The 23067-nt window shown below is 39.4% G+C and overlaps 1 protein-coding gene across 7 annotated transcripts in view; it reads right to left on the reverse strand.

Moving 5' to 3' along the window:
* Nucleotides 1-23067, reverse strand: part of RAB3GAP2 (RAB3 GTPase activating non-catalytic protein subunit 2) — a 103143-nt gene that overhangs the window by 29737 nt on the left and 50339 nt on the right. For all 7 annotated transcript variants that reach the window (XR_006295371.1, XR_006295370.1, XR_006295372.1 and 4 more), the window contains exons 10-21: nucleotides 19745-19893; nucleotides 18824-18903; nucleotides 18605-18694; nucleotides 16147-16286; nucleotides 14137-14353; nucleotides 13428-13571; nucleotides 12893-12975; nucleotides 12274-12338; nucleotides 9736-9826; nucleotides 6953-7080; nucleotides 4466-4682; nucleotides 3986-4083 (exon numbers count right to left, since the gene is read on the reverse strand). Coding sequence is in view for 4 of the 7 variants with exons in the window: in XM_043568228.1 (XP_043424163.1) it covers nucleotides 3986-4083; nucleotides 4466-4682; nucleotides 6953-7080; nucleotides 9736-9826; nucleotides 12274-12338; nucleotides 12893-12975; nucleotides 13428-13571; nucleotides 14137-14353; nucleotides 16147-16286; nucleotides 18605-18694; nucleotides 18824-18903; nucleotides 19745-19893 (1502 nt within the window). In the remaining 3 variants the exon portion in view is untranslated. The remainder of the gene's footprint in view (nucleotides 1-3985; nucleotides 4084-4465; nucleotides 4683-6952; nucleotides 7081-9735; nucleotides 9827-12273; nucleotides 12339-12892; nucleotides 12976-13427; nucleotides 13572-14136; nucleotides 14354-16146; nucleotides 16287-18604; nucleotides 18695-18823; nucleotides 18904-19744; nucleotides 19894-23067) is intronic.

A 23067-nucleotide genomic window follows, 5' to 3' on the forward strand; every position in this document is an offset into this window, starting at 1 on the left:
CTTAAAAGAAACTTCTCTTGTCAGTTTTTTGGAGGAGACTTACTTTCCAGTCTTTGCTGAAAACTAGATCTGTTTTGGGTTACAGATTTAAAACTTGATAATATTCCACTGAGGGTAATTAGAGTTTTAAACATTATCGTTTTAAGCATTTAAAAACTATCGGGCTATCGGTCTGTGAATTACACTAATATAGTAAAATAGTGACTAAATCAAATGTAAGTTTGACAAAAAAAATGGTAAGTATATCTAGAAATATTTCTAAACTTAAAAATATATACCGCCCAAACACATACAACCTAGATTACAAGTACCAAATTTCTTCATGAACATAATTCCAATAAAACTATTATGAAAATACTGCAGAAAAATAGGAAGAATTAGCATTTCAAATAGTGTGTCTTTATAACAGTAATAATATATTTTGCTGAAAGACCAAACACCTTTTATTCATAATGTTTATGTGCCTAACTCCTAAAAGTCTGTTACTCCTTGAATATAATAGACATTTATTCTCTTTAAAAAAACCTTTTAAAATTTAATAGCCTAGAGAAATATCACTGGCCAATATTTTGACACTGGCACTAACTTCTTTGGGGATGAGCAGGATGAAGCAGGACACACACTTACTACACGGGGACACAAAACCCCTGCACTTTATCTCCCTGAGGTCAGATGGCTTAGTTGCGGCCTCAACGTGCCGGCCACTATTTTCTCTGATCAACGTGACCACAATGACCAAGCAGCCTTCTTGAAAAGCTTGTCTTTTTTTTTTTTTTTAATTGTATATTCCATTTGTTACTCTTAACTCTTAGGCTTTGTATTTTTTTTTTTTTTTTAAAGACATTCCCCCTTCCCTGCCTATTCATACTATTAATTACACACTTTAAGTGAAAACGCCTTGTTTATTTCTCTGTACTCACGGCAGGATTTTTAAAAATTACACAGCTGCTTAACAGCTTTCAGCTATTGATAAAATACTTCTAAAAAAAAAAAATCTAGCCGTAAACGATTTGTCTGAGAAAAACAAGGGAAAAGAGATGAATCATTTGGAATGTGTGAAATACAATCTCGCAGATGAGTTTTTAAAATAATTTCAAATTATAACCCATTTTATAAATTCTACAGCACAATATTTCTATAGATCACAGCTTTATGGGTTTAAAGCAGGGAGATTTCCTACATAATATGCGTCACTTGATTACCTTACAACATCTACATATTTACAATAAAGTTCACTGATTTTAAGTTGGGTGGCCAACATATCTTCATTCCCCAAAGTTCCCTTGTGCTTCCTGGTGTCAGTCTCCAACCCCCACCCTCACTCTCCAGCAAACGCCCATCCCCCCCATCCCTATATTTTTGCTTATTCTAGTATTTCATACAACTGAAATCATACAGTGGGCAGTCTTGTTTCTGGATGTTTTCACTTAGTATAATGCTTTTGAGATTCATTCATTCATTCATTCATCGCACAGTTATTCTGTGTACCAGTAGTTCACTCCACTGTATGGATACCATCGTTTATCCATTTATCAGCTGGCGGATATTTGGGTTGCTTGCACTTTGGGCTGTTACGAATAAAGCTGCTGTTAATATCTGATTCCAAATCTATGTGAGCATCTATTTTCATTCCTCTTAAATACCCAGGAGTGAGATTGCTAGAGTTTATAGTAAATTTATGTTCAACGTTATAAGAAACTTTCAAACAGTTTTCCAAAGTTGTTGTGCTATCGTTTGCGTTAGCCGTGCTGAGAGCTCCGATCAGTCCACAACTTCTTCGACACTTGATGCCATCAGTAGACTTCATTTCAGTCACCCTCTTGAGAAAGAGGCTACCGTACTTTTGTTTAGCATTTCCCTAACAGCAAATGATGCTGAACACCTTTCAGGTGATCACTTGCCATTTGTATGTATCTTTTTTGGTGATGGGTCTGTTCAAATCTTTTGCTTTTTTTTTATTGTACTGTTTGTCTTATTACTGAGTTGTACAGATTCTTTCCTACTGTGGCTACAGTTCATTTATCAAGTATAAATTCTGAAAGAGAGGCTTGTCTTTCAGTTTCTTAACAGCTGTAAAACATAGAAGTTTTGAATTTTGATGAAGTGTAAATGACCAATATTTTTCTTTTATGCTCATGCTTCTTGTGTCCTATGAAATCTTGGCTCAATCCAAGCTGTCCCCTATGTTTTCTCCTGTAAGTATTGTAGCTTTAGCTCTTATATTTATGTTCCATTTTGAGTTAATTTTTATATATGGAGTGAGGTAAGATTTGAGGTTCGTATTTTCCCAGTTTCTTAGATCCCAGACTTAATGCAAATAACAATTTGTTGATATTGATTAAACACAGTGTGAAATAAGAAGTCTTCTGTACTCATCCTGTTTAAGCATCTCAACTTTGAATAATAAGCAATACTTACCTCCTCTCTTAACTTTTTATTTCCTAACAGTGAAAGATTCACTAGTGGCACACACACACACACACACACACACACACACAAAAAACACTCAAGGAAGTTCCATGCACCCTTCCTGCAGTCTCCCCTAATGCTAACATCTTACACAATATCAAAACCAATAAATCAACACTGGTAAAATTCATAGAGTGTATTCAAACTTCACCAGTAATACATGCACCCATATGTGTGTGCATGCAATTCTACCAAATGTGTAACTTTGCAAACACACTACCACTATAAGCACTTAACTATACATCAGCACAAGACTCCCTTGTGTTAACCCTTCTAGCCATACCTGTCCCTCCCCGCTCACTCACCCATCACCTTTGGCAACCACTAATCTATTCCCGATCTCTGTAACTGTGCTATTTCATGACTGTTACAAAAACAGAATCACACAGTACATGTCTTTCTAAGATTGACATTTTTACACTCAACATATCTTCCTTGCGGTTCACTAGAGGTGTTGTGTCAATCAATGGCTCAGTCCTCTTTATCGCTGAGGAGTATTCCTGGTAAAGCTGTACCACAGTTTAACCATTCCCCCCACTGAAGGACATTTGCGTAGTTTGCAATTTTGGGCTATTATAAATGAAGCTGGTTTTGGGATGCCTGGGTGGCTCAGTTGGTTAAGCATCTGACCCGATTCTGGCTCAGGAAATGCTGCCAGGGTCATGAGATGGCGGGATAGAGCCCTGTGTTGGGCCCCACGCTGGGCATGGAGCCTGCTTAAGATTCTCTCTCTCTCTCTCTCTCTCTCTCTCTCTCTCTCTGCCCCTCCCCCGCTCATACGCACATGCTCTCTAACAAAACCAAAAAACGCTGCTTATGAAAATCCATGTACAATCTATATGTATCTTTAACTACTTTACTTTCGGACATACATACTGCAAAGTGACACAGAATGGAATCTGTTTTTAGAAGATTAAATGTTCAATTAAAACAATACATGACCACAGTCAACAGGCTTACGGAGGGAGATTGCCCAAATCCTGGCCAAAATAGGAGATGTTAGTAAGGATGTGAAAAAGTATGTATTTGTGCATGTAAGAGGGGAGGGAACAGAAAAGGGATGACGACAGGGTCCTTTGCAGAAGGGCAAACATTTAGTGTTGTCATTCTCTACTGGATGATTCTTTTGTTTTACATTTGTTATAGCACAGAGACTAAACCCTAACCTATTTTCAAAGTTTGGGAATGTTTGATAACAACTCTGTATTGCTTTAAGGGAAGTTGATTTTGTTCTGTAAATAAGACCTTTTCTTGATGATCACAACCCACTATAAATGCACGCATATGTGTCAGATTCTAAATTTATTTTAGGCCAACCATGGAACATGCATGCTACAACTTACAGAGAATTAGAGAAATAATTATTACTCAAATATGGTAACTATAAGTTTCTCTGATCATTTTTGGGAGGTTTGATGTATGTTGTATGATATGCTTTAGACAATGGCATTTAAACAAAAGACTGACACTTCCAGATGACATCAGCAGGGAAGAAGAGCATGCGAAGAAACCTTACCAACAACAGCTGAGGGCTAAGTCCAGCTGACTCCAATGTACGACACATATCCTCAGTAGAGCTTTCTCCATGCAAACACTTCCAAAAAAAGAAGCTGCCTAGTAAAACAAAAGCAAAATGCATGAACCAACAGCTACTTACCATTTGGACTAACATTCTTCCTGAATTGCAACCTAGATCCTCAGAGAAGCAATACAGCACAAGAGAAGAGAAATGAATGGTTCGGTTTGTTGACTTTATAGCAGAAGGCAAATCATTCCATGTCTAGCACTGTCTCTTTAGTATAAGTAATAATCAATAAAACTTTTATGACATAGTGTCTACATATCCAGAGTATCTTATGTTAACTGAAAAACATACATTAAATTTTCTCATTAATTTACTTTTGAAACAAACTGAATCTCTGAGATGCTGTGAACTCCTCCCAGGCTTTCATCCAGAAGAGGCAGGTTTCAAAGAGCAGTTTATCATGCCACCTACCTAAAGCCACATACTCCTCTTCACTCATCTTTTTTATGTTGATCGCATCTTTCTCATATTCTAAATATTCCAGGAATGTTTTTACAGGCAACACACCATCCTTATCATCAGAGAATCGGACGGTAGTAGTTCTGGACTTTTCCTGTTTGTACTTCTCTAGTAATGCCTGGAGCTTATGCAGTTCTTTTTCATCAAGCCTCAGTAACACAGCCAAGTCCTTAAAAAATAGGAAAAAAAGAGTCTTGAATAGACCATGACTCTTTCTCTGACTCTGCCAAAGGAGTCGACCCCATTATCTGAGGTGAAATTCAAGGCTATGAGCAAAAGACGGCTATAACGCACTCCGCTTAAAACTTTACTCTCAAATCACGAGTGGGGTGTTATTTAAATAAATGAATCTTGAAATACTACATATAACTAAAAGTACCATTTTTATATAATGTCTTGAGAATATTCTCTTCTAAAATGTTCGGATTACACCTAATCGTATTAATGTATAATCAGAAAAAAATTACAAGAGTATCAACTACAACCCTTGTGATTCTAAGAAAACTAAAGGTCTGTTTGAAACAATATTTATTAAGCAGCAAAAACACAATAAAATAAAATACTGGAAACCAATCATCACTGTATTTACATGCATATCCTCTATGTAACTCTTAGGGACACAGGGATTGAAAAGTCACAGATAACATCCTGCCAGCCTTTCAAACTATTTTTATATCCCATATGTGCAAAAACATCTCCTGATACTATTATTTTTCTAAATTAGGAATAAGCATACACAAACACACACATACGTAAGAGACCATTTTGCCACAGCAAGCACAGCTTTCTTCCCCCCATGCTACCTGATAAAACTGCGCTTGTTTAAGAATGCAGCTTTCTATTTATTAAGGCTGTTGTTTTTAAAAACAAGCAGTAAATTGCAAAGTGCACTGAACACACACCAGCAGTTCAATGCTATACTGAATTGATATGAGCTTATATGAACTATGTCCCGCAGACAACAAGAATGATTTCAAATTTGAATTTTAGTTTTACATGTACAATATTGGCCATTCAGCCTAGAAAATGTATATTTTTGAAGGATCTAAAAGTCCACAGCAAAATATAATTTTTATAATTCTTAAAAAGTGCTTTAAAACTTAAAAAAAGAACAATCGGTTAAGAAACTGATTTCTTAAATTTTCTAAATCTTTTCTATTTACAGACTATACTGGGGCTATTAAGTGGAAATGAATTCTATAAGGGATTATTAACGACATATACTTAACTTTCTCTGGCAAAGTAGGAGGGTTTGGATCTTACCAAAAAAATTAAGCACTTAAGAATCTATGAAACGTCTAGGCAATCCTACAGACATAATTAAATCAACCTGACCTTTTTGTTGTTTGAAAGATTTTATACTATTGCTGAAGTAGAAAGAAAAACAAAAGATCCCAAAAAATGGCTTTGTCGTTTATAATGGCAATCACAGAAAATGATGAAGACTGTTAAAATGCTTTTATGAAATCCATCTATAATCCCAAAGATTAAAAAGATGTTAAGAATATGTAAGTGGTTTCCAATAGAGAAAAATCTTCTTGTTTTTGTTTAAAATTTTTTATTCACATACGTATATTTAAAATAAAAGGCTTCCACTTTAAACCTCAATTAAGTTTCAGATACACCTGGTAATTTTCTAAAAGCATTATCAGTGACTTGACAAATAACTAAAATCACTTAGATAATTTTCCTTTTGAGAGAGAGGTGGAAGACAAGAGGCTTTCAGGGCAAGCGACCTGCGCCCAGTCACACACGAATCTGAGGGAAAGACAGGACAATATTTCCCTCTGTTCCCTATTAAGAAATTTATTTATTTATTATTTACTTCCTTCCCTATTGATTGCTTTGTATGGAAAAGTAAGAATTTGTATACACGCCCCAGAAATGAGTAATACTGCACCGTAATGAAGATTACAAGGCGCTGCCATTTTTAAATGTTTTACAGAATAAAAACATAGAACAGTTACTATAATGAAACACTATGATGTAAGACAGAATTTTTTAAAGCATTATGTAGTATACAACAGAGCAAGCTGTAGGAATGTGTTCACAACACCACCACAGAAAACCAATCTCTTCTGTTTGGCAGAATCTTTTTTTTTTTTTTCTTTAAAGAAATTAAAATTTTCCTACTTTAGTAAACCAAGTTTATTGTAATTGGCAAATCTTGTCAAACTTATGTGGTATGAAGTAACCTTAAAAAAATGAGAAAAAAAACAATGCTTCTACGGTAGTAAAAATAGATTAATAATAAAATGTAATATCTTAGCATAAATAATATAAATTTAACATTAAGGCACAGAGAGCCAGCAGGGGGTCTGGTAAAGAAATACACCTTTATACTTCCTAAAAATTCTTAATTTTCTACTTTACTATCAATTAAAACATTAAAAATAATCCAAGAGATTATTTTGTATGATGAGGAGTAGAATTACTTACGTTATCTGAGAATGGTGTGTCTGAATGAAAATCAAGGGAATTTAACTGACTGACAGACTCATAAAGATGGAGTAGTTTCAGTTTATTGGCACAAAACTGTAGCAATCCTTCATCCACAGACTCCAGTTCTAAAAAGGTGGAGGGGAAAAAATACATTAAAGAGATCTAGTTAGCCGACTCACAAAAGATTTTTCTCTCATTAACATTCATAGTCTTATATACTTCCCTGATGTTTTATTATTTTTTAAATTTTTTTATTTTTAAAAATTTATATCCAAATTGGTTATCATATGGTGCAACGATTTCAGGAGTAGATTCCCTAGTGCCCCTTCCCCACTTAGCCCATCCCCCCTCCCACAACCCCTCCAGTAACCCTCGGTTTGTTCTCCATATTTATGAGTCTCTTCTGTTTTGACCCCCTCCCCGTTTCTATATTACTTTTGTTTCCCTTCCCTTATGTTCATCTGTTTTGTCTCTTAAAGTGAAGTTTTGTCTCATGAGTGAATTCATATGATTTTTGTCTTTCTCTAATTTCACTTAGCATAATACCCTCCAGTTCCATCCACGTAGTTGCAAATGGCAAGATTTCATTCTTTTTGATTGCTGAGTAATACTCCATTGTATATATACACCACATTTTCTTTATCCATTCATCCACTGATGGACATTTGGGCTCTCTCCATACTTTGGCTATTGTTGATAGTGCTGCTATAAACACGGGGGTGCATGTGTCCCTTCGAAACAGCACCCCTGTATCCTGTGGATAAGTGCCTAGTAGTGCAATTGCTGGGTCGTAGGGTAGTTTGACTTTTAGCTTTTTGAGGAACCTCCATTTCCAGAGTGGCTGCACCAGCTGGCATTCCCAGCCTGATGTTTTATTCTATTAAATATTGAGGTACTTAATAAGCTACAAGTATATATTTTCCACCATGGAAAAATATCCAAATTCTTAAATGAAATAAGGCAGACTAGTAGTGGAGGGGAGGTGGGGAAAAACAGAAAGAGCTACCTGAGTCTAATACTCAATTTTTAAAACACTAAACCGAAAGCAGCCTTGAAGGTATCCTCTGTCAGCCCGGAGCTCACACGCTGCCTCCTGTGCCCACACACAGAGGACGGCCGGCAGGAAGCTGCCTGGCTCCCGTTACCATGGTGCCTGCTGCCAACTGTGACTGTGACAGGCCCACCCTCAAGGGAGGCAGAGACCAAAGTGACATTCCCCGTCCGTCCATCAGGCTTCTTGAAGAAAGTTTAATACCAGAGAAATACTCCTCTCTGTATAAAACATGCCTGTGTGGCAACTTACAAAAATTTTTTAACCTTTTATTTATTTTTGAGAGAGAGAGAGACAGACAGACAGACTGCAAGTGGGGGAGGGGAAGAGAGAGGGGGAGACACAGAATCCCAAGCAGGCTCCAGGCTCTGAGCAGTCAGCACAGAGCCCGACGCGGGGCTCGAACTCACAAACCGTGAGATCATGACCTGAGCCGAAGTCAGATGCTTAACTGACTGAACCACTCAGGCGCCCCTCCTGCATGGTAATTTAGATATAACCTAATATAAAACAACTATTATTTCAAAAGACAGACACTTTACCTCCAAGAGTTATTATAGCCACAATAAAACTTATTAACATATTAAACAGGTAAAATTTTTAGGAATCCCAGTTCTGGGTAGAACTTGAAACCAGTGATGATTTTATAGAGCTCCAAAGTGGTGTTTGGTTTATTCTCAGCTCAGTGCAAGATAAATTCTTATTTAATAAATTTTAAGATTTTGATAAAGCCTTGAGGGACAGGGGAGCTTCAGAAGCATACTATGCTTTTTAACAGACATTTCCAACAAGTTGTATGCACTAAAGAAGTTCACTATCTTCCAAAAGGCAGCTTTAAATACGTGTGGAGAAAGCAAATCTCAAAATTAGGATGCTGAAAGTGTTGAAAGAGGATACTATGATTTGCTAATTAAACCACTTTACGTTGGCTTAAATATAAATATAAAGCTGGCTTTATATAATTAACATGACAAGCAGAAAGTCACAACTAGATGAAGTCTGCAAATTGCACACTACAATTTAATTGATGTTAGGGATTCTGAATAAATTGAATTTTGCTGGGCTAGCTAGCTGGAGTACAGAGTTAAAATCCTACAGATAGAGATGTAATTCTTTTTCGACAAATTCTGAACAGCAAAAAACAAAAACAAACAAACAAACAAAAACAGAACTAATAATTTACTCATAGTCTGATTTGGGAAGTCCTCAGTTGTTCCTGAGGGAAATGGATGAGAAAATGTGGATTCTATACACTAAAAGAATATTAATTCAAAGCATAAATTTTCTTATCATCTTCCCTGTCAAAACAAAATTAAAGAACTCTTCATCTGCAGAAACCGTTCTCCTCCCATAAAGGTAAACAGAAGAAAATGCCAGCAAGAGAACCTGGCTGTTTTTTGCACACCACCAGCTCATCTCCTCCCCGTGCCAATGGCTTTCACATGTGTATAGCTGTATCAGAATAATCACTTCTCGCCATCCTATGCTGGTGTCCTTCCCCCAGTAGAGAGATTTGAAAGAGAAATATTTTTATATTCAGAGAAAGCTCAGATGAAGATCAGCGCGTATACTAAATAGGGAGTAAAAGTCTCCAAATACCATGTCTTATATGTATTATTTCCACGCTGAAGTAACAATCATGGTATCTTTCACAGGAACAGCTTTCTATAATCAGAACTGTAAAATCTGAAGTGAGACCAGAACCTCCAATCAGTACAAACCCTATTACCTTGATTTTTTAAAGTGTCCATTAAAGTCTGAGTGATGTTTCTAAGGCAGGAAAATGGTAAACGTTCACTTGCCAAAATGCTTTCCAAAGCCTGGAAGAAAGATATTGAGCAATTGCAACAATTAAAAGGTAATGATTTTGTTTTTTAAGCTTTGTATTTATGCCTACACCTTTGTTGCCCCAAATTCCCAAGGGAAGCTCCATCGGTAAGATGTTTTAGCATACGTACCTGAGAATGAGGGTTGCATCGTACGTAATAATCAATGAATTTCATCGCATACCCAATATGGTGGATGACAAAGAGTCCGGACTCAGAATGAGACAACTAGAAGGCAACTGGTGTTTAACAGAACGGCCAAGACAAACAGAAACCGAGACAAAGCCATTCACCAGTAAGAAGAGTGTAAGTCTATACCCCACGGGCATAAATGAAAAGCAGAGGCTGTTGCTGATGTGCCAATAACAAAATCTGACAAGAACTTAATTACTGCTTAATGAGTGCATTTGAGCACGGCCAGGTCAACCTACAGGCCATGGGAGATATATATGGCGCCACCTCACCCCAGCTACCTCTCCTGCCCTCTCCCAGTAGATGCTCTAGAGCCTTCACCATAGTTCCAAAATCTCCCTTTGTGCCTAAAGAAGCAACCATCAGAATCACCAATGGGTAGACACAGCGGCTGAAGCTCATACTTACCCTTTCATACTACCACGTTAAATTGGCTTTTTTATCGATGAGATTACACAGTTTCAAAAGCAGGCTGAGAATATGGCATGAGACAAAAATGGTATCACAGCCCCCTCTGTGTGTGGGGGGGAAAGAAACGGGCTCAGAGGGTGGCTCAAGAGGGTTGGGCTCAGAGGGTTGGTCAAGCCCATGATGTAGTTGCCTCACTACATGGTGGATATAAAGAAAGTGACTTCTGAGAAAGGTAACACCCAAGAAAATGTAACCGCCTGTGTTCTGGTATTTATTACACAGAGGGGCAGCTGGCTGCCTATTTGTTCGGTCTTCTCAAGCCTAACCTGGTTTCCTTTCCCCGCTTAGTGTTGAAAACAATACACAACTTTTACTATCAGCTTTTCCTGCATTTTTAATGAAATTCATAGTTTCACGCACAATTCAGTAGTGCAGTAATTTTTAAAAAGGCCAAGATGACGGTCTGTAATATGCTAAAGTTCCCAGTTTTGTTGTTCCAGGATGTAAGGTAAGAGAAAAGACAGTATCAAAATGAGAAGCCTTGTTTGGGTGAGAGCCCTCCCTTTCTACAGATTCTCTGAACTACCTCTCCTGGGTGCCCGCCTTGTCAGAGGAACGTCAGCTTTCATAACCAAGACTCTGCCCTGAGGAAAATGAGAGCTAATTAGCCCTGTCAGAATGGAAACTGGATGAAAAGTCACAGGGACTTGCCTGTTTTACAAGAAAACAAGAAGAAGTGTCTCAACCAAATGACTACCACAGTAAGAGGAGATAAGAAATCAGTATTCACTAAATTCTCCCACACATCCGGCATTACTTTAGTTGCTGTGGATTATGAAACAGACATCTTTGGTGAAAACCTTACTTGAAGGGGCTCAAACGAGGTAAAAAGGGGAAAAAAACGGTGAGCTATAACCCATGTACATCACGGTTCTGATTAAAAGTAGACTAGGAGTTCAGAGATGTCCACAGGGATTGAAGCGTCGTGTAAGAACTCAGACAGCCAAAACTCAAGCAGCATTACGAGGGTTTTGATAAAAGGGTGCGAGGACAGAAATCACAGTGAATTGTCACAGCAGAATCCCAAACCTGGCAAAACTCAAGAAGCCTGACAAGGGCCTCTGACACAGCACACGTGAGAACGCGAACTAGCAGCACAAGGACTTTGAGAAGCAATTTTTCATCAACTAGTACAGCTAGCGTAGCTCGTGCCCTACAATTCCCCTCTTAGGTATAAAACTCGGGAGAAACTCTTGCACACCGGGCACCAGGAAACAAAGATACAGTATCCTAGTACAAGGATAATCACAGCATCACGGTAATGGCAAAAAACCAAAACACCGGCAACAACCTAAATGCCCACTGACAGGAGGCGAGTGAAGAAAGTAGAGTCACAGGGTGGAATCCATACAGTATGTGAGCACGTGCAGTACATCCATCAACTGTAGAGAAACGAAATTCCGAACACTGGTCACATTAGGGATGGGGGAGGGGACTGACGAGGGACAGGAGTTCCTGGTAACGTTCTATTTCCTCAGGGGACTGGTCATACATAAGGGTTTATTATTATTCTTTAATCTGAATAAATGCTATGTATAGATATGTGTCTGTGTCTAAAACATGCATACACGTGTATGGTAGTATTGCTTAATTTTTAAAAGAAAAAGAAGGAGAGAGACAACACAACTTCCATATATGAATACAAAAAGGATGCATGAATAAAAACACGAAAAGGAAGACGTTAACCTGTCATGTTTGGAGGGAAAGAGGAAAACAAAGGCTTTCTTAAGAGAAATAGGTTACAGCCACTCGTCAGGAAAATTCACATGCATACTTACTTGTTTCTTCGTTGCAGGATACTTAATATCAAGAATTAATCCCTTTATTTCTGTTTCAACCAAATCTACAAAGAGAAAATTAACCAAACTAAATTCTTCACTATTATTACAAGGTAAACTTTATGTGGGAAGAAAAATGCATATATTTGTAGCTATCAGTCAGTCTACAGGACTTCTGGTTTCTCTCACATTGTTACTTTACATGAATGTTAATATCTCCCAGGTGGCAAGCTTCATCTTCACAGAGCAATTCCAATAAAATATATACAGGCTTACTTGCAGCTCACCTTATTTTAAGGTACTGCAACTGCTCAGAGATGAATCTTTTTTTTGAGAGAGAGAGAGCACAAGTGAGCACACAACAGTAGGGGAGGGGCAGAGGGAGAGGGAGAGGGAGAGAGAAACTCAAGGAGGCTCCACGACCAGCGCAGAGGCCGACCCGGGGCTCCATCCCACGACCTTGAGATCGTGACCGGAGCTGAAATCAAGAGTCAGACTCTTACCCAACAGAGCCACCCAGGCGCCCCTGAACTATTTCGAGTGCTCCATTTATAATATGCTGTTAATTTAGAAAATGATAAAAGAGCATGCTTTGTTATTTTGACTAAAGGGCACCCACCGAGATTGGGAGGTTTTGTTTTCAGCAGGGTCGCCAGTTTCTTCACTAGGTGCATGTCCTTGGCTCGCTCACACTTCTTGTCGCTAAAACAATAAACACAACAAATTCTTACAGAACATGAAATCGCTTTCCTTCTAAGTCTGGCACACTCCAACTCTCTTTTCCTTTATGTTCTTCCTACTTAACTGTAAAAATCTCTGTCTAGGGGCGCCTGGGTGCTTCAGTTGGTTGGGCGACCGACTTCGGCTCAGATCATGATCTCACGGTCCATGAGTTCAAGCCCCACGTCGGGCTCTGTGCTGACAGCTCAGAGCCTGGAGCCTGCTTCCCATTCTGTGTCTCCCCCTCTCTCTGCCCCTCCCCTGCTCACGCTCTGCGTCTCTCTGTCTCTCAATAATAAATAAACGTTAAAAAAAAATAAAATAAAGATCTCTGTCTAATGAGAAAAAAACAGCAACGACAAAACAATGACTACAAAACCAAGAGCAAAACACGGGATGGAAAAGCTAGCAGAGGGATACCTGATAGATCTTACCTCAGTGCTAAATGGAAAGGAATGTTTACTGTTTTCACACTTCCAGACACTGGATCAACAAGACAGATCTGGTAAGTCTGTGGCTGCCAGCTCTGACTGGTGACATTATTTAAGCCCATTATTTTATAGCCAGGATACAGAAGCCTGAGGAAATCACATACCAATACGGTAAGAATATTAGAGAAAGGAGAAATGCCAGAAGTGCTTATATTATAGCTAGGGACCCCTACGTTGGTCTCGATTTGGGGGCACCACTAAGTAAAATAAACACTAACTGATACCAAAAACACAAGGGAAGCAGAGGTGACTGGCAGAATGACGCCTTGTTAAAACGTGTTAGAAAAATTAAGTGACAGGCCTATGGCAAACAAAGCATTCACCTCACTTAACATCATCACCATGGGAATCTGAAGGAATCTCTCCTTTTGAGCCCCCACAGCATAAGTAAGGGATGGGGGCAAATGGCAACACCACAGGTCACTTTATTAAATTCAGTAGCATATCATGGCCTTTTCATTAAGATTTTTTGTTGTTGTTATTAAATACTTAATCCTTAATTATATACCAGGCACTCACAGGGAAAAACCATAATAGAGAACACTGCAATTCTCAAACGACTCGCAATCTAATAAGTAGCTTTAATAAAAGCTTTACTCGAACAAAAGCATTCCTTTTTGTAACCAGGAAAATGACGGGGTCTGCGGCTTACCTGCAGTGCTTTCCCACGTTGAAGGCTCCTACCCTAGGCCCCTGCTGTGTGCCCCACACTTCCAAGATTCCCCTTCTGGGTGCATAGATCACAAGGAACTGAGCTACACGACTTGGGCCCTGAGTATTTCCAAAGGGGGAAAAATCCGTCTTTTCTGGTACTCTTTCATGGAGGTCCTCTACGATTTGCATCCAACCGATCTGTGCATCTCGATACCCTTTGAGACAGAGGAAAAGGGCAGCTAATTAGTTAATTAATCTAGGTTCAACCGTAGCTTAGTGATGCACTCTGGGATATTTTAGCCAGGGGTTTAAGAAGAGCTATAAAAGCACATTACCTTTTTATTATGAAATGGCTTCAACAGAAAAGATAATAATAATTGTAACAAATACTGACTCAATCACCAAGTCATACTAAATCCAGAATTTTGTTAAATTTCCTCCTGATCACTTTTTTTCTTTAAAAAAAAACAAACGGCTGTCATTAAGGCTTCATGAGTCCCTTCCCTGATCCCATTCTCTCCCCTCCTTCTCTTTAAAAAATTCTTGCCCTTTAAAAACTCTGGGGGAGGTTACCAGGCTTGGATTTGAATAAAAGTCCCATTAAAATGTAAGAAAAAGATCAACCTGATCTTGTGCTTTTCAAATCCTGTGGTGCTACGCAGACGGGGGGGGGGGGATGTGGTGCCAGATGGCAGCAGGAAGCCCCTGCCTCTGAGAAGAGGCAGCCGACACAGTCTTCCATCTCAGGGGGGCCCCTTCCACTGGCCACAGGCCCCTCTCTTCCAAATATGGGGGAACAGCACCAGCCGCAGAAGGGAAGGCCACAATGCCTCCAACAACATCGCTGTAGTGGATGTGGGCCCGCTGGGACACCTATGTCTTCTATATTCTGGAAAAGTCTTGCTGAGAACCATCCCTGATGTTATTTCAGAAGACAGACACCAAGAAGAAATGATGTGTCTGCGGTGCTGAAACCTACCTCTATAGACACTTAAACATGTAACAGGTAAACACTGCAGGAATTCTCTGGCAAGAAGGTGATACTGGTCTCCATCTGTCCAGAGTACTTTAATCTCCTCAAATCCATTTTTCCTCGCATTGCTAAGCAGAGACCACATTGCATCACAGCTGGGATTTCCTACCATATTACTGACGTATTACTATTCCAAGGATTCCAAAACAATGCATTCTCCCCTTCTTCCTTGGTCAAAGAGATTTTACCTTTCTCAGGCTGACAATGTGCCTAGATATTTTCAAGTCTCCCTTATAGTTAGGTATGACTATGTGACTAAGTCCTGACTAATGCACTGTGGAAAGAGCTTGGCAGGGAATCATCTTCAAAGCGAACTGGCTCAGTTGGAAGTTCTTCCTCTTCCTTTCTTCCTTCATGGAACTCAGACAAGAAGACTGGAGCTCCAGTAGTCATTTGAACCATGAAATAACCTTGAGTAGGGAAGCTACATAAAAGGCGACTGGGCTCCTGAGGTTGTCATGGGCATATCATTACAATCCCGAACTTGAGTCGTTTATTAGCAACTAACTACAACTCCTAACTGACATTTTACCAAGAAACTGACCCCAGCATATGGATATGGAAGTCAAATAAGCAAAAATTATTTTGCTGTCTTTAGTTTGAAAGACTTAGCATTCTAGATTTGAAGAGAACATCTGACTTAAGTGTGACCTTGTGAAGTGGAATGAATATAACAGGAGCAAGAAACTGACTTCAGGAATTTGACAAGGACAGAATTGAAAAAGACATAAGGAAGAAATTAAAAGCGTATAAACTGATCAAACTTAAAGTTAACAGACCAACTGGACTGGATCAAGTGTGGCTGATGGGAGTTCTTGTTAAAAAAAAAAAAAAAAAAGAAAGAAAGAAAGAAAGAAAGCATATACGTAATGCATTAAGCAGTGTTGTTAATTAGAAGCTGAAGGATGAGAATACTGCTCAACTATAGGGGTAAAAAGCAAATTAACTTTTTTCTAGATTTTTATAAGGAAGTACCTTTCCACATGCGTATTGCGATTCCTCTAGCTACATCCAATAAAATAACTCTGCCAAAATCATCCGTTACTGCTGCCAGCGTGTTACATGGAGACAGACATATACTTTCACCATGGCGTCTAGAATCTGGAAGTCCAAATCTGATATTTAAAAGAAAATAAAAAGCTCAAATCAAACTCCAATCTAGAAAAAGTTAACAGAATAATGAAATGTGTAAATAAAATAGGCAAAATCTGTTTTAGGTAAAGAAATATAAACTTTGCACGGATTCATGGTGAATTTATTAACTAATCGTACCAGACATTTTGCAACACAAAATGCATAAGAAGTTTCTTCCATTATAAAATAAAAACAGGTAAGTTTTATTTCATAGATTTTCCACATAAGTATCCATAATCTTATATTTTTAGAGAATATCAAGTATAACTATCTTTTCTTGATGAAGTGTTATGTCAGAGGAAACAGTACCCTCATGACCAATTTTAGAATACCACACTTCTATACAAGCATATTTCGTCTGTCCTAAGTTCATTTTTTTTTTAATATTTTGAGAGAGAGCATACAAACATTCAAGCAGGGAAGGGGAGGGGGACAGGGAGAGGGAGAGAGGGGGGGAAAGAGAGAGGGAGAGAGAGAGAGAGACAGAGAGAGAGAGAGAGAGAGAGAGAGAAAATCCCAAGCAGGTCTCAATCTGTCAGCATAGAGCCCCATGAGGGGCTTGAACTCACGAACCGTGAGATCATGACCTGAGCTAAAATCAAGAGCTGGACGCTTAACCAACTGAGCCATCCAGGCGCCCCTTAAGTTTGTATTTCTAACCTCTACTTTCTGCTAGATACCATAATCTACTGGCACCAACAAATCTGCCTGAAGAACTCTCCCTCTTCTAAATAACTATATTTTTATTATTTTTTTTAATGTTTATTTTTGAGGAGAGAGACACAGAGCACAAACAGGTGAGGGGCAGAGAGAGAGGGAGACACAGAATCGGAAGCAGGCTCCAGGCTCCGAGCTGTCAGCACCAAGCCCAATGCGGGGTTCGAATTCACAAGCTGTGAGATCATGATCTGAGCTGAAGTCAGATGCTCAACCACCTAAGCCACTCAGGTGCCCCTAAATAATTATCTTTAAACTGTTCTTGGTCTATAACCAATCTTACTAGAACTGCAAGATAAAAGTAAAGAGGTACTACAAAAGGACCAAGTGCACTCACTTTGAGAAAAGCCCCTGAGACAAATTCTGTTACATCTGTGTGCAGGCAGAGGGCAGCTTGGCTTACTTCTTGATTCTTAAGTGAATTTAGAAAATGTGAGGTGTTACAGTATTTTAAAATAATATGAAACAACCTTAGAGGATAATCTTCAATAAATTTTAATAACAGACAGTTCGTTATATCTCTTTAGTTAAAGAATATCTACAAGGGGGGGTGGATTCTGTTTCCCTTCGTGGTAGTATTTTATATTAGGTAACACAAACGATTTAAAAACAAAATCAAGCAAAAATCACGCCCTGTCCCTGCACAATCTGACAAATACACTATCCTACAGCACCAGTGAAGTCAACAAAAAAGCACAAGCCTGCATTCCTCAGAGTGCTTGAATGCACAGACTCCTCGTTTTTGTTTTTGTTTTTTTTAAAGAAGTTACTAAGCACTTTTTAAGTTTACACAGTTGATTGACAAACTAAACTTTCTTTAAAAAACTGTAACCGCTATCTGGGACGCCTGGGTGGCTCAGGTGGTTGAGCATCTGACTCTTGATTTCAGCTCAGGTCATGATCTCACAGTTTGTGGGATCGAGCCCCATGTCAAGCTCCACACTGCCGGCACAATGCGCTGCTCTCTCTCTCTCTCTGTCCCTCCCCCATGCAGGCATGCTCTCTCTCTCTCTCAAATAAATAAATAAACCTAACAAAAAACTCAACAGCTATCACAGAACTACTTTCCTAAAACTTAAGCTAAGGTTCTAGGTGTTTGCAAGAAAGCACACTCCACAAACACACACTGAGCGCCTACTGTATGACAGGGAGACGGCTGTGGACAAAACACATGCCAATCACCTTCCTCATGGAGTTTATATTCCGACAGAAAAAGTCTCACATTAATGACTTTCAGAAGCTCCACAAACTCACGAGATCAACAAATCAAACAAACTCATAGAAAGACCATCGTGGCGCCTGGGCGGCTCAGTCGGTTAAACACCCGACTTCGGCTCAGGCGACGATCTCATGGTTTGTGAGTTCGAGCTCCGCATCGGGCTCTGTGCTGACAGCTCGGAGCCTGGAGCCTGCTTCGGATTCTGTGTCTCCCTCTCCCTCTCTGCCCCTGCCCTGCTCATGCTCTCTCCCTTTCTCTCTCAAAAATAAATAAAACATAAAAAAAAATTTTTTTTAAAAGGCCATACATTTCACGGTACATTTTCACAAACACCACAATGGGAGACGAGCACGGCCAACTTGCCTTACAGCTAACGGGGCAGCGGGCTCCACCTTCGGCTTCTGCTTCGGCACCACCTCTTCCTCGTGCTTACTTTTCCAACCGAGCCAACCACTGACCGGAAAGAGAATTTAGAATAAAACCAGGGCTTCCAACATTCTAATGTGCAGATTATCAAAACAGATGTGAAAAACAAGCGAGATACAAATTAGATCATCTTGCAGTCAAGCGTTCCATAATTACCTGGCAGCGTTAAATAAAGCCGAAGTGAGCTTACTTGCAACAGCCAGGGCAACATGAGATAATAATGGTTGCGTGCTTCCCTGAAAAACAAGACATTTGAAAGAGAACAGGGAATAGCTGACAACCAAAATATACTTTCTAAACAAGGCTTACTTTTAAAGATTTTGAAAGGCTGTAAAGCCTGGACCATCAAAAATAGCATCTTTCAGAGAGTGCAATAAACATGATTTTAGGAAGTAGGAATATAATCAGAAGTTTTAAGTCTACAGTTTAAAAGTAAAATCACCAGCAGTCCATTTTATCTTCAGGATTAGCCTCCTTAAATTGTAATTTAATTTAAAAAGTTTAACTAGGACGTTAACATGGCATTATTCTAGCAAGGCTGTGGATCTCCTGTCTACTCACAACTGGCTCCCGTCCCTCTTTTTTTTTTTTTTTAATGTATATTTTTATTAAAGTAAAAAGATAGTTTGGACAATTCTAAGAAGGCTGTTTTATAAGTGAGAAATAAGAGCCACCAAGTCCAGCACCTAACTTTCCCCTATTTTTAGGAACCAATTTTCACCACTTGTATCTGCCACAGCAGGTAACTTTACAATTCCTGATTTACTGCAGTCTCTGGTGGGCTATGAGTAACCCTGAGACGCTGATTAGTGCACCAGTGTTTAAAGACAAATCAACCGTTCAGGAAGTTGGGGCAGCTGAAATGGAGAAATGTGTTGGTTTTACGCTGACTTTAGTACCTTTTCAGTTCACCTAAAGAATCTAGAAGGAAGTCAGTGGGGACTAATTTTAGCTTACATTGAAAACTTAGAAACATAAACTGCCTAATCTTTCTAAGGCTAACTTACAATATCCAATTTGCAGACAAGGTGAAAAACCGAGAGAGGCCTTACCCGTGATCAGTGACAAAACTCTTACCTCTAAAGCATAGAAGAAGCCAGTGAATGGATTGGACCCGACAGTGATGTACTGAGACATGGCAGGTGGGCTGTTTTTAATTGCTGCATTAAATCCACCTACATTGGAAGCAGTCTTCATTTGATCGAACGGGGACAGAGTCATAATACCTAATGACGAAACAACAGCAACAACACGTGAGCTAAATGCACTGAAATGACACTGTCACTTCAGGTCATTACATTTTCGATTCCATTCAAAGATGCAAACTGCTTACTTTTATATAACAGATAAAAGTCATTTTTAAATGACTGTAAAACCAATGTCATAAAATATTAAAAGTGCCACCTATTTCTCTAAGCCGTAAAATACTACAAAATTTCAATATTAACTTTTTGACACACACAAACTCAGACAGTACAGAAGGTATCCAGTCTGCCCAGATCTCCAGGCATCAGTCAGTTCCCAGAGGCAACAAGTGAAACCGTGTCTTACGCCGCCTTCAGGAGATGTTGTACAACAGATGACAGCACACCAAGTAAAAGGATGTGTGTCTTACTCGTTTATTTCATAAAACATCAAAGAGACGTGCCACGTTCTTCTCAGTCACCCAGAACATTCCACGACGGCCATACCGTAAGTGATTTGACCTCTGATGGATATTTAGGTTGTTTCCCATCTTTGCCACTACCAATAACGCTGTGATAAAGATCTCTGATATGTCTTTGAACACCTATGTACGTCTATCAGTACGGAAAATTCTTACAGACAGAAATTCTCAAAGGGGATCACATTTTTAAACATTTTATTACATACTGTTACACTGCATTCCATAGAGGTGGTGTTAATTTACACGACCACCAAAAAGACGAGAGCATCTGTGCTCTGTATCCTACCCCTCCCAACACAGCAAAAAACAAACACTTTCAAACCTTTACTCTGTAGTCCAGAAATCCCCAACCTTTTCGAAGGAAGAGTTAACTTTTTGTTTCCCCAAGGCTCTAAGAGTAAAAGCAGACAGACTGCTGACACCCACATGCTTGTCTGGAGTAGCAAAGGAAAAACCAAGGTCATGTAAATTCACCTGGGGGGCAGGGAGAGAGAGATGGGAGCAGCAGGTGGTGGAGGAAGCTTAGAGATCCAGGAAGTAAAGATGTGCTGCTAAGATTCAACCTATGTGGACTCAGGCACACATGCGGTACTTGGGTATTCACATGGTCCGTGAAGATACTCAGTTGGAAAGTTCTAAACTCAAATACACTGTAGATTGGAACAGGAGTTACCCTAATTTTCACATATAGGTATTGCCTCGACTTGACCTGCAAATGGTCAAAAAACACAATGTTCCTGAAGAAGAGTCCTGGGAAAGGAAATACTTTTAGGGAGAGACCGAGCAGGCCATTTGCTGGACTGAGGGATTGAAGTGATCAAATAATTGTCAAAGCTGGACTATTCTCGAAGAGCAGAACACCTGTCCCACCTTCATGAATAAGTTCATGATTCAATATACAAAATGTTTTTACTATGTGATAAAAATCTGCATAACTTTGGCCTGACACTACCAGAATGAAATCAAAGGGTGGACTGTGTGACATATAAATTGAAATTTAAGTTTTGGTTTTTAAAAAAAAATTTTTTTCTTTTAACGTTTAGTTATTTTTGAGACAGAGAGAGACAGAGCATGAACGGGGGAGGGTCAGAGAGAGAGGGAGACACAGAATCGGAAGCAGGCTCCAGGCTCTGAGCCATCAGCCCAGAGCCGGACGTGGGGCTCGAACTCACGGACCGCGAGATGGTGACCTGAGCTGAAGTCGGACGCTTAATTGACCGAGCCACCCAGGCGCCCCTGAAATTTAAGTTTTAAAATAACCTCTCTCGGGGGCCTGGGTGGCTCAGTCAGTTAAGTGTCCGACTTGATTTCAGCTCAGATCATGATCCCCATGTCATGGGATGGAGCCCCATGCTGGGCTCTGCACTGGCAGCGAGAAGCCTGCTTGAGATTCCCTCTCCCTCTCTCGGCCCCTACACTAAATGCACCTGCTCTCTCTCCCCCAAAATAAATTTAAAAAAATTTTTTTAAATAACTTCTTCCTATTCTCCAATAGGCACTCCTCTCCCACAGCCTACGGATCGCTGACTGCATCCCTGAGGTCTTATGTGCGCTGTCCTGCTCTCTGTACTGCGGCAAAGTGGTGAAATCGAGAGACCCGTGGTCTGTTGAGTCACCAATCTGAGCATTATTTTTCATTGATTTAAGGTAAATGAAGATACAGCTTATTGACAGCCCTTCTTCTCCCCATATCCTTTCAATATATAAATATTTCAATTTCTTATTAAATATACACTGCTTTCATTATTAGGAATGAGGTGAATATTACTGCTGAGACAAGCTGCCTACTATAAGTGTATTTCCTTAGATGTGAACTTTTTGTGTTTTTCCTGAACATCTTATCTGAGGCCTTTCCACACTTTGAAACTTAGTATAAATATTAATATAATTTATATTATAAAAATTACAATTTACAGTTTAAATACATATTAAAATATATTTATGTAAATATAATACTAATTTGAAATATAATTTATGATTAAGTGTTAACCCACTATTATTTTAAATATTATTATTAAAATATAAATATTAATTTAACTCTTAATATAAATTTCCATAAAGTCAGATAATTTTCTAGGTCTGTTATAGTGGCTAAAGAAGACCTCTTTGACAAAATAATATCTGGGCAGAGACCTAAATGAGGTGAGAGAGAGAGAGAGTCATGGCTAGCTGGGTAGAATTTTCCGGGCAGAAGGAGCCACAATCACAAATGCTCTCAAGCGGGAGGCTGCCTGGTGTATCTGAGGAACAACTAGGAGATGTGGTCAAACACACGGGGGGGGGGGGGGGGGGGGGGGGGGGGGGGAGGTACTAAAGAAGATAAGGTAAAAGACACACCAAAATCCAGGCAATGTCAGGCCTTGTATGCCACTATAAGGCCTTTGGATTTTATTAGGAATAAGACAGGAAGCCACTATAAAAATAACATTTTGCACAGAAGAGTGACAAAAACATGACTTACATTTCAAAAGGCTATTAGCTGCTAACCGGCAAACAGATTTTAGAGAGGGAAGAAAGGAAGCAGAAAGACCAGTTAGAATGGTTTTTTCCTCAATCATTCAGGCAAGAGATGATGGTGGCTTAGACCACGGTGCTCACAATGATGGAGATGAGCGGTGGTCAGAAAGGGTCTGCTGTGCAGGAAGAGGCGGGGGTGGGGGGGGTAACTGCTGGATGAAAAACCTGAGAGAAGGAGGGGTCAAGGATGACTCAGAATCTTTGGGTGTGAGCAACA

Source organism: Prionailurus bengalensis, chromosome E4 (genome assembly GCF_016509475.1).
Source record: "Prionailurus bengalensis isolate Pbe53 chromosome E4, Fcat_Pben_1.1_paternal_pri, whole genome shotgun sequence".
Taxonomy (NCBI): domain Eukaryota; kingdom Metazoa; phylum Chordata; class Mammalia; order Carnivora; family Felidae; genus Prionailurus; species Prionailurus bengalensis.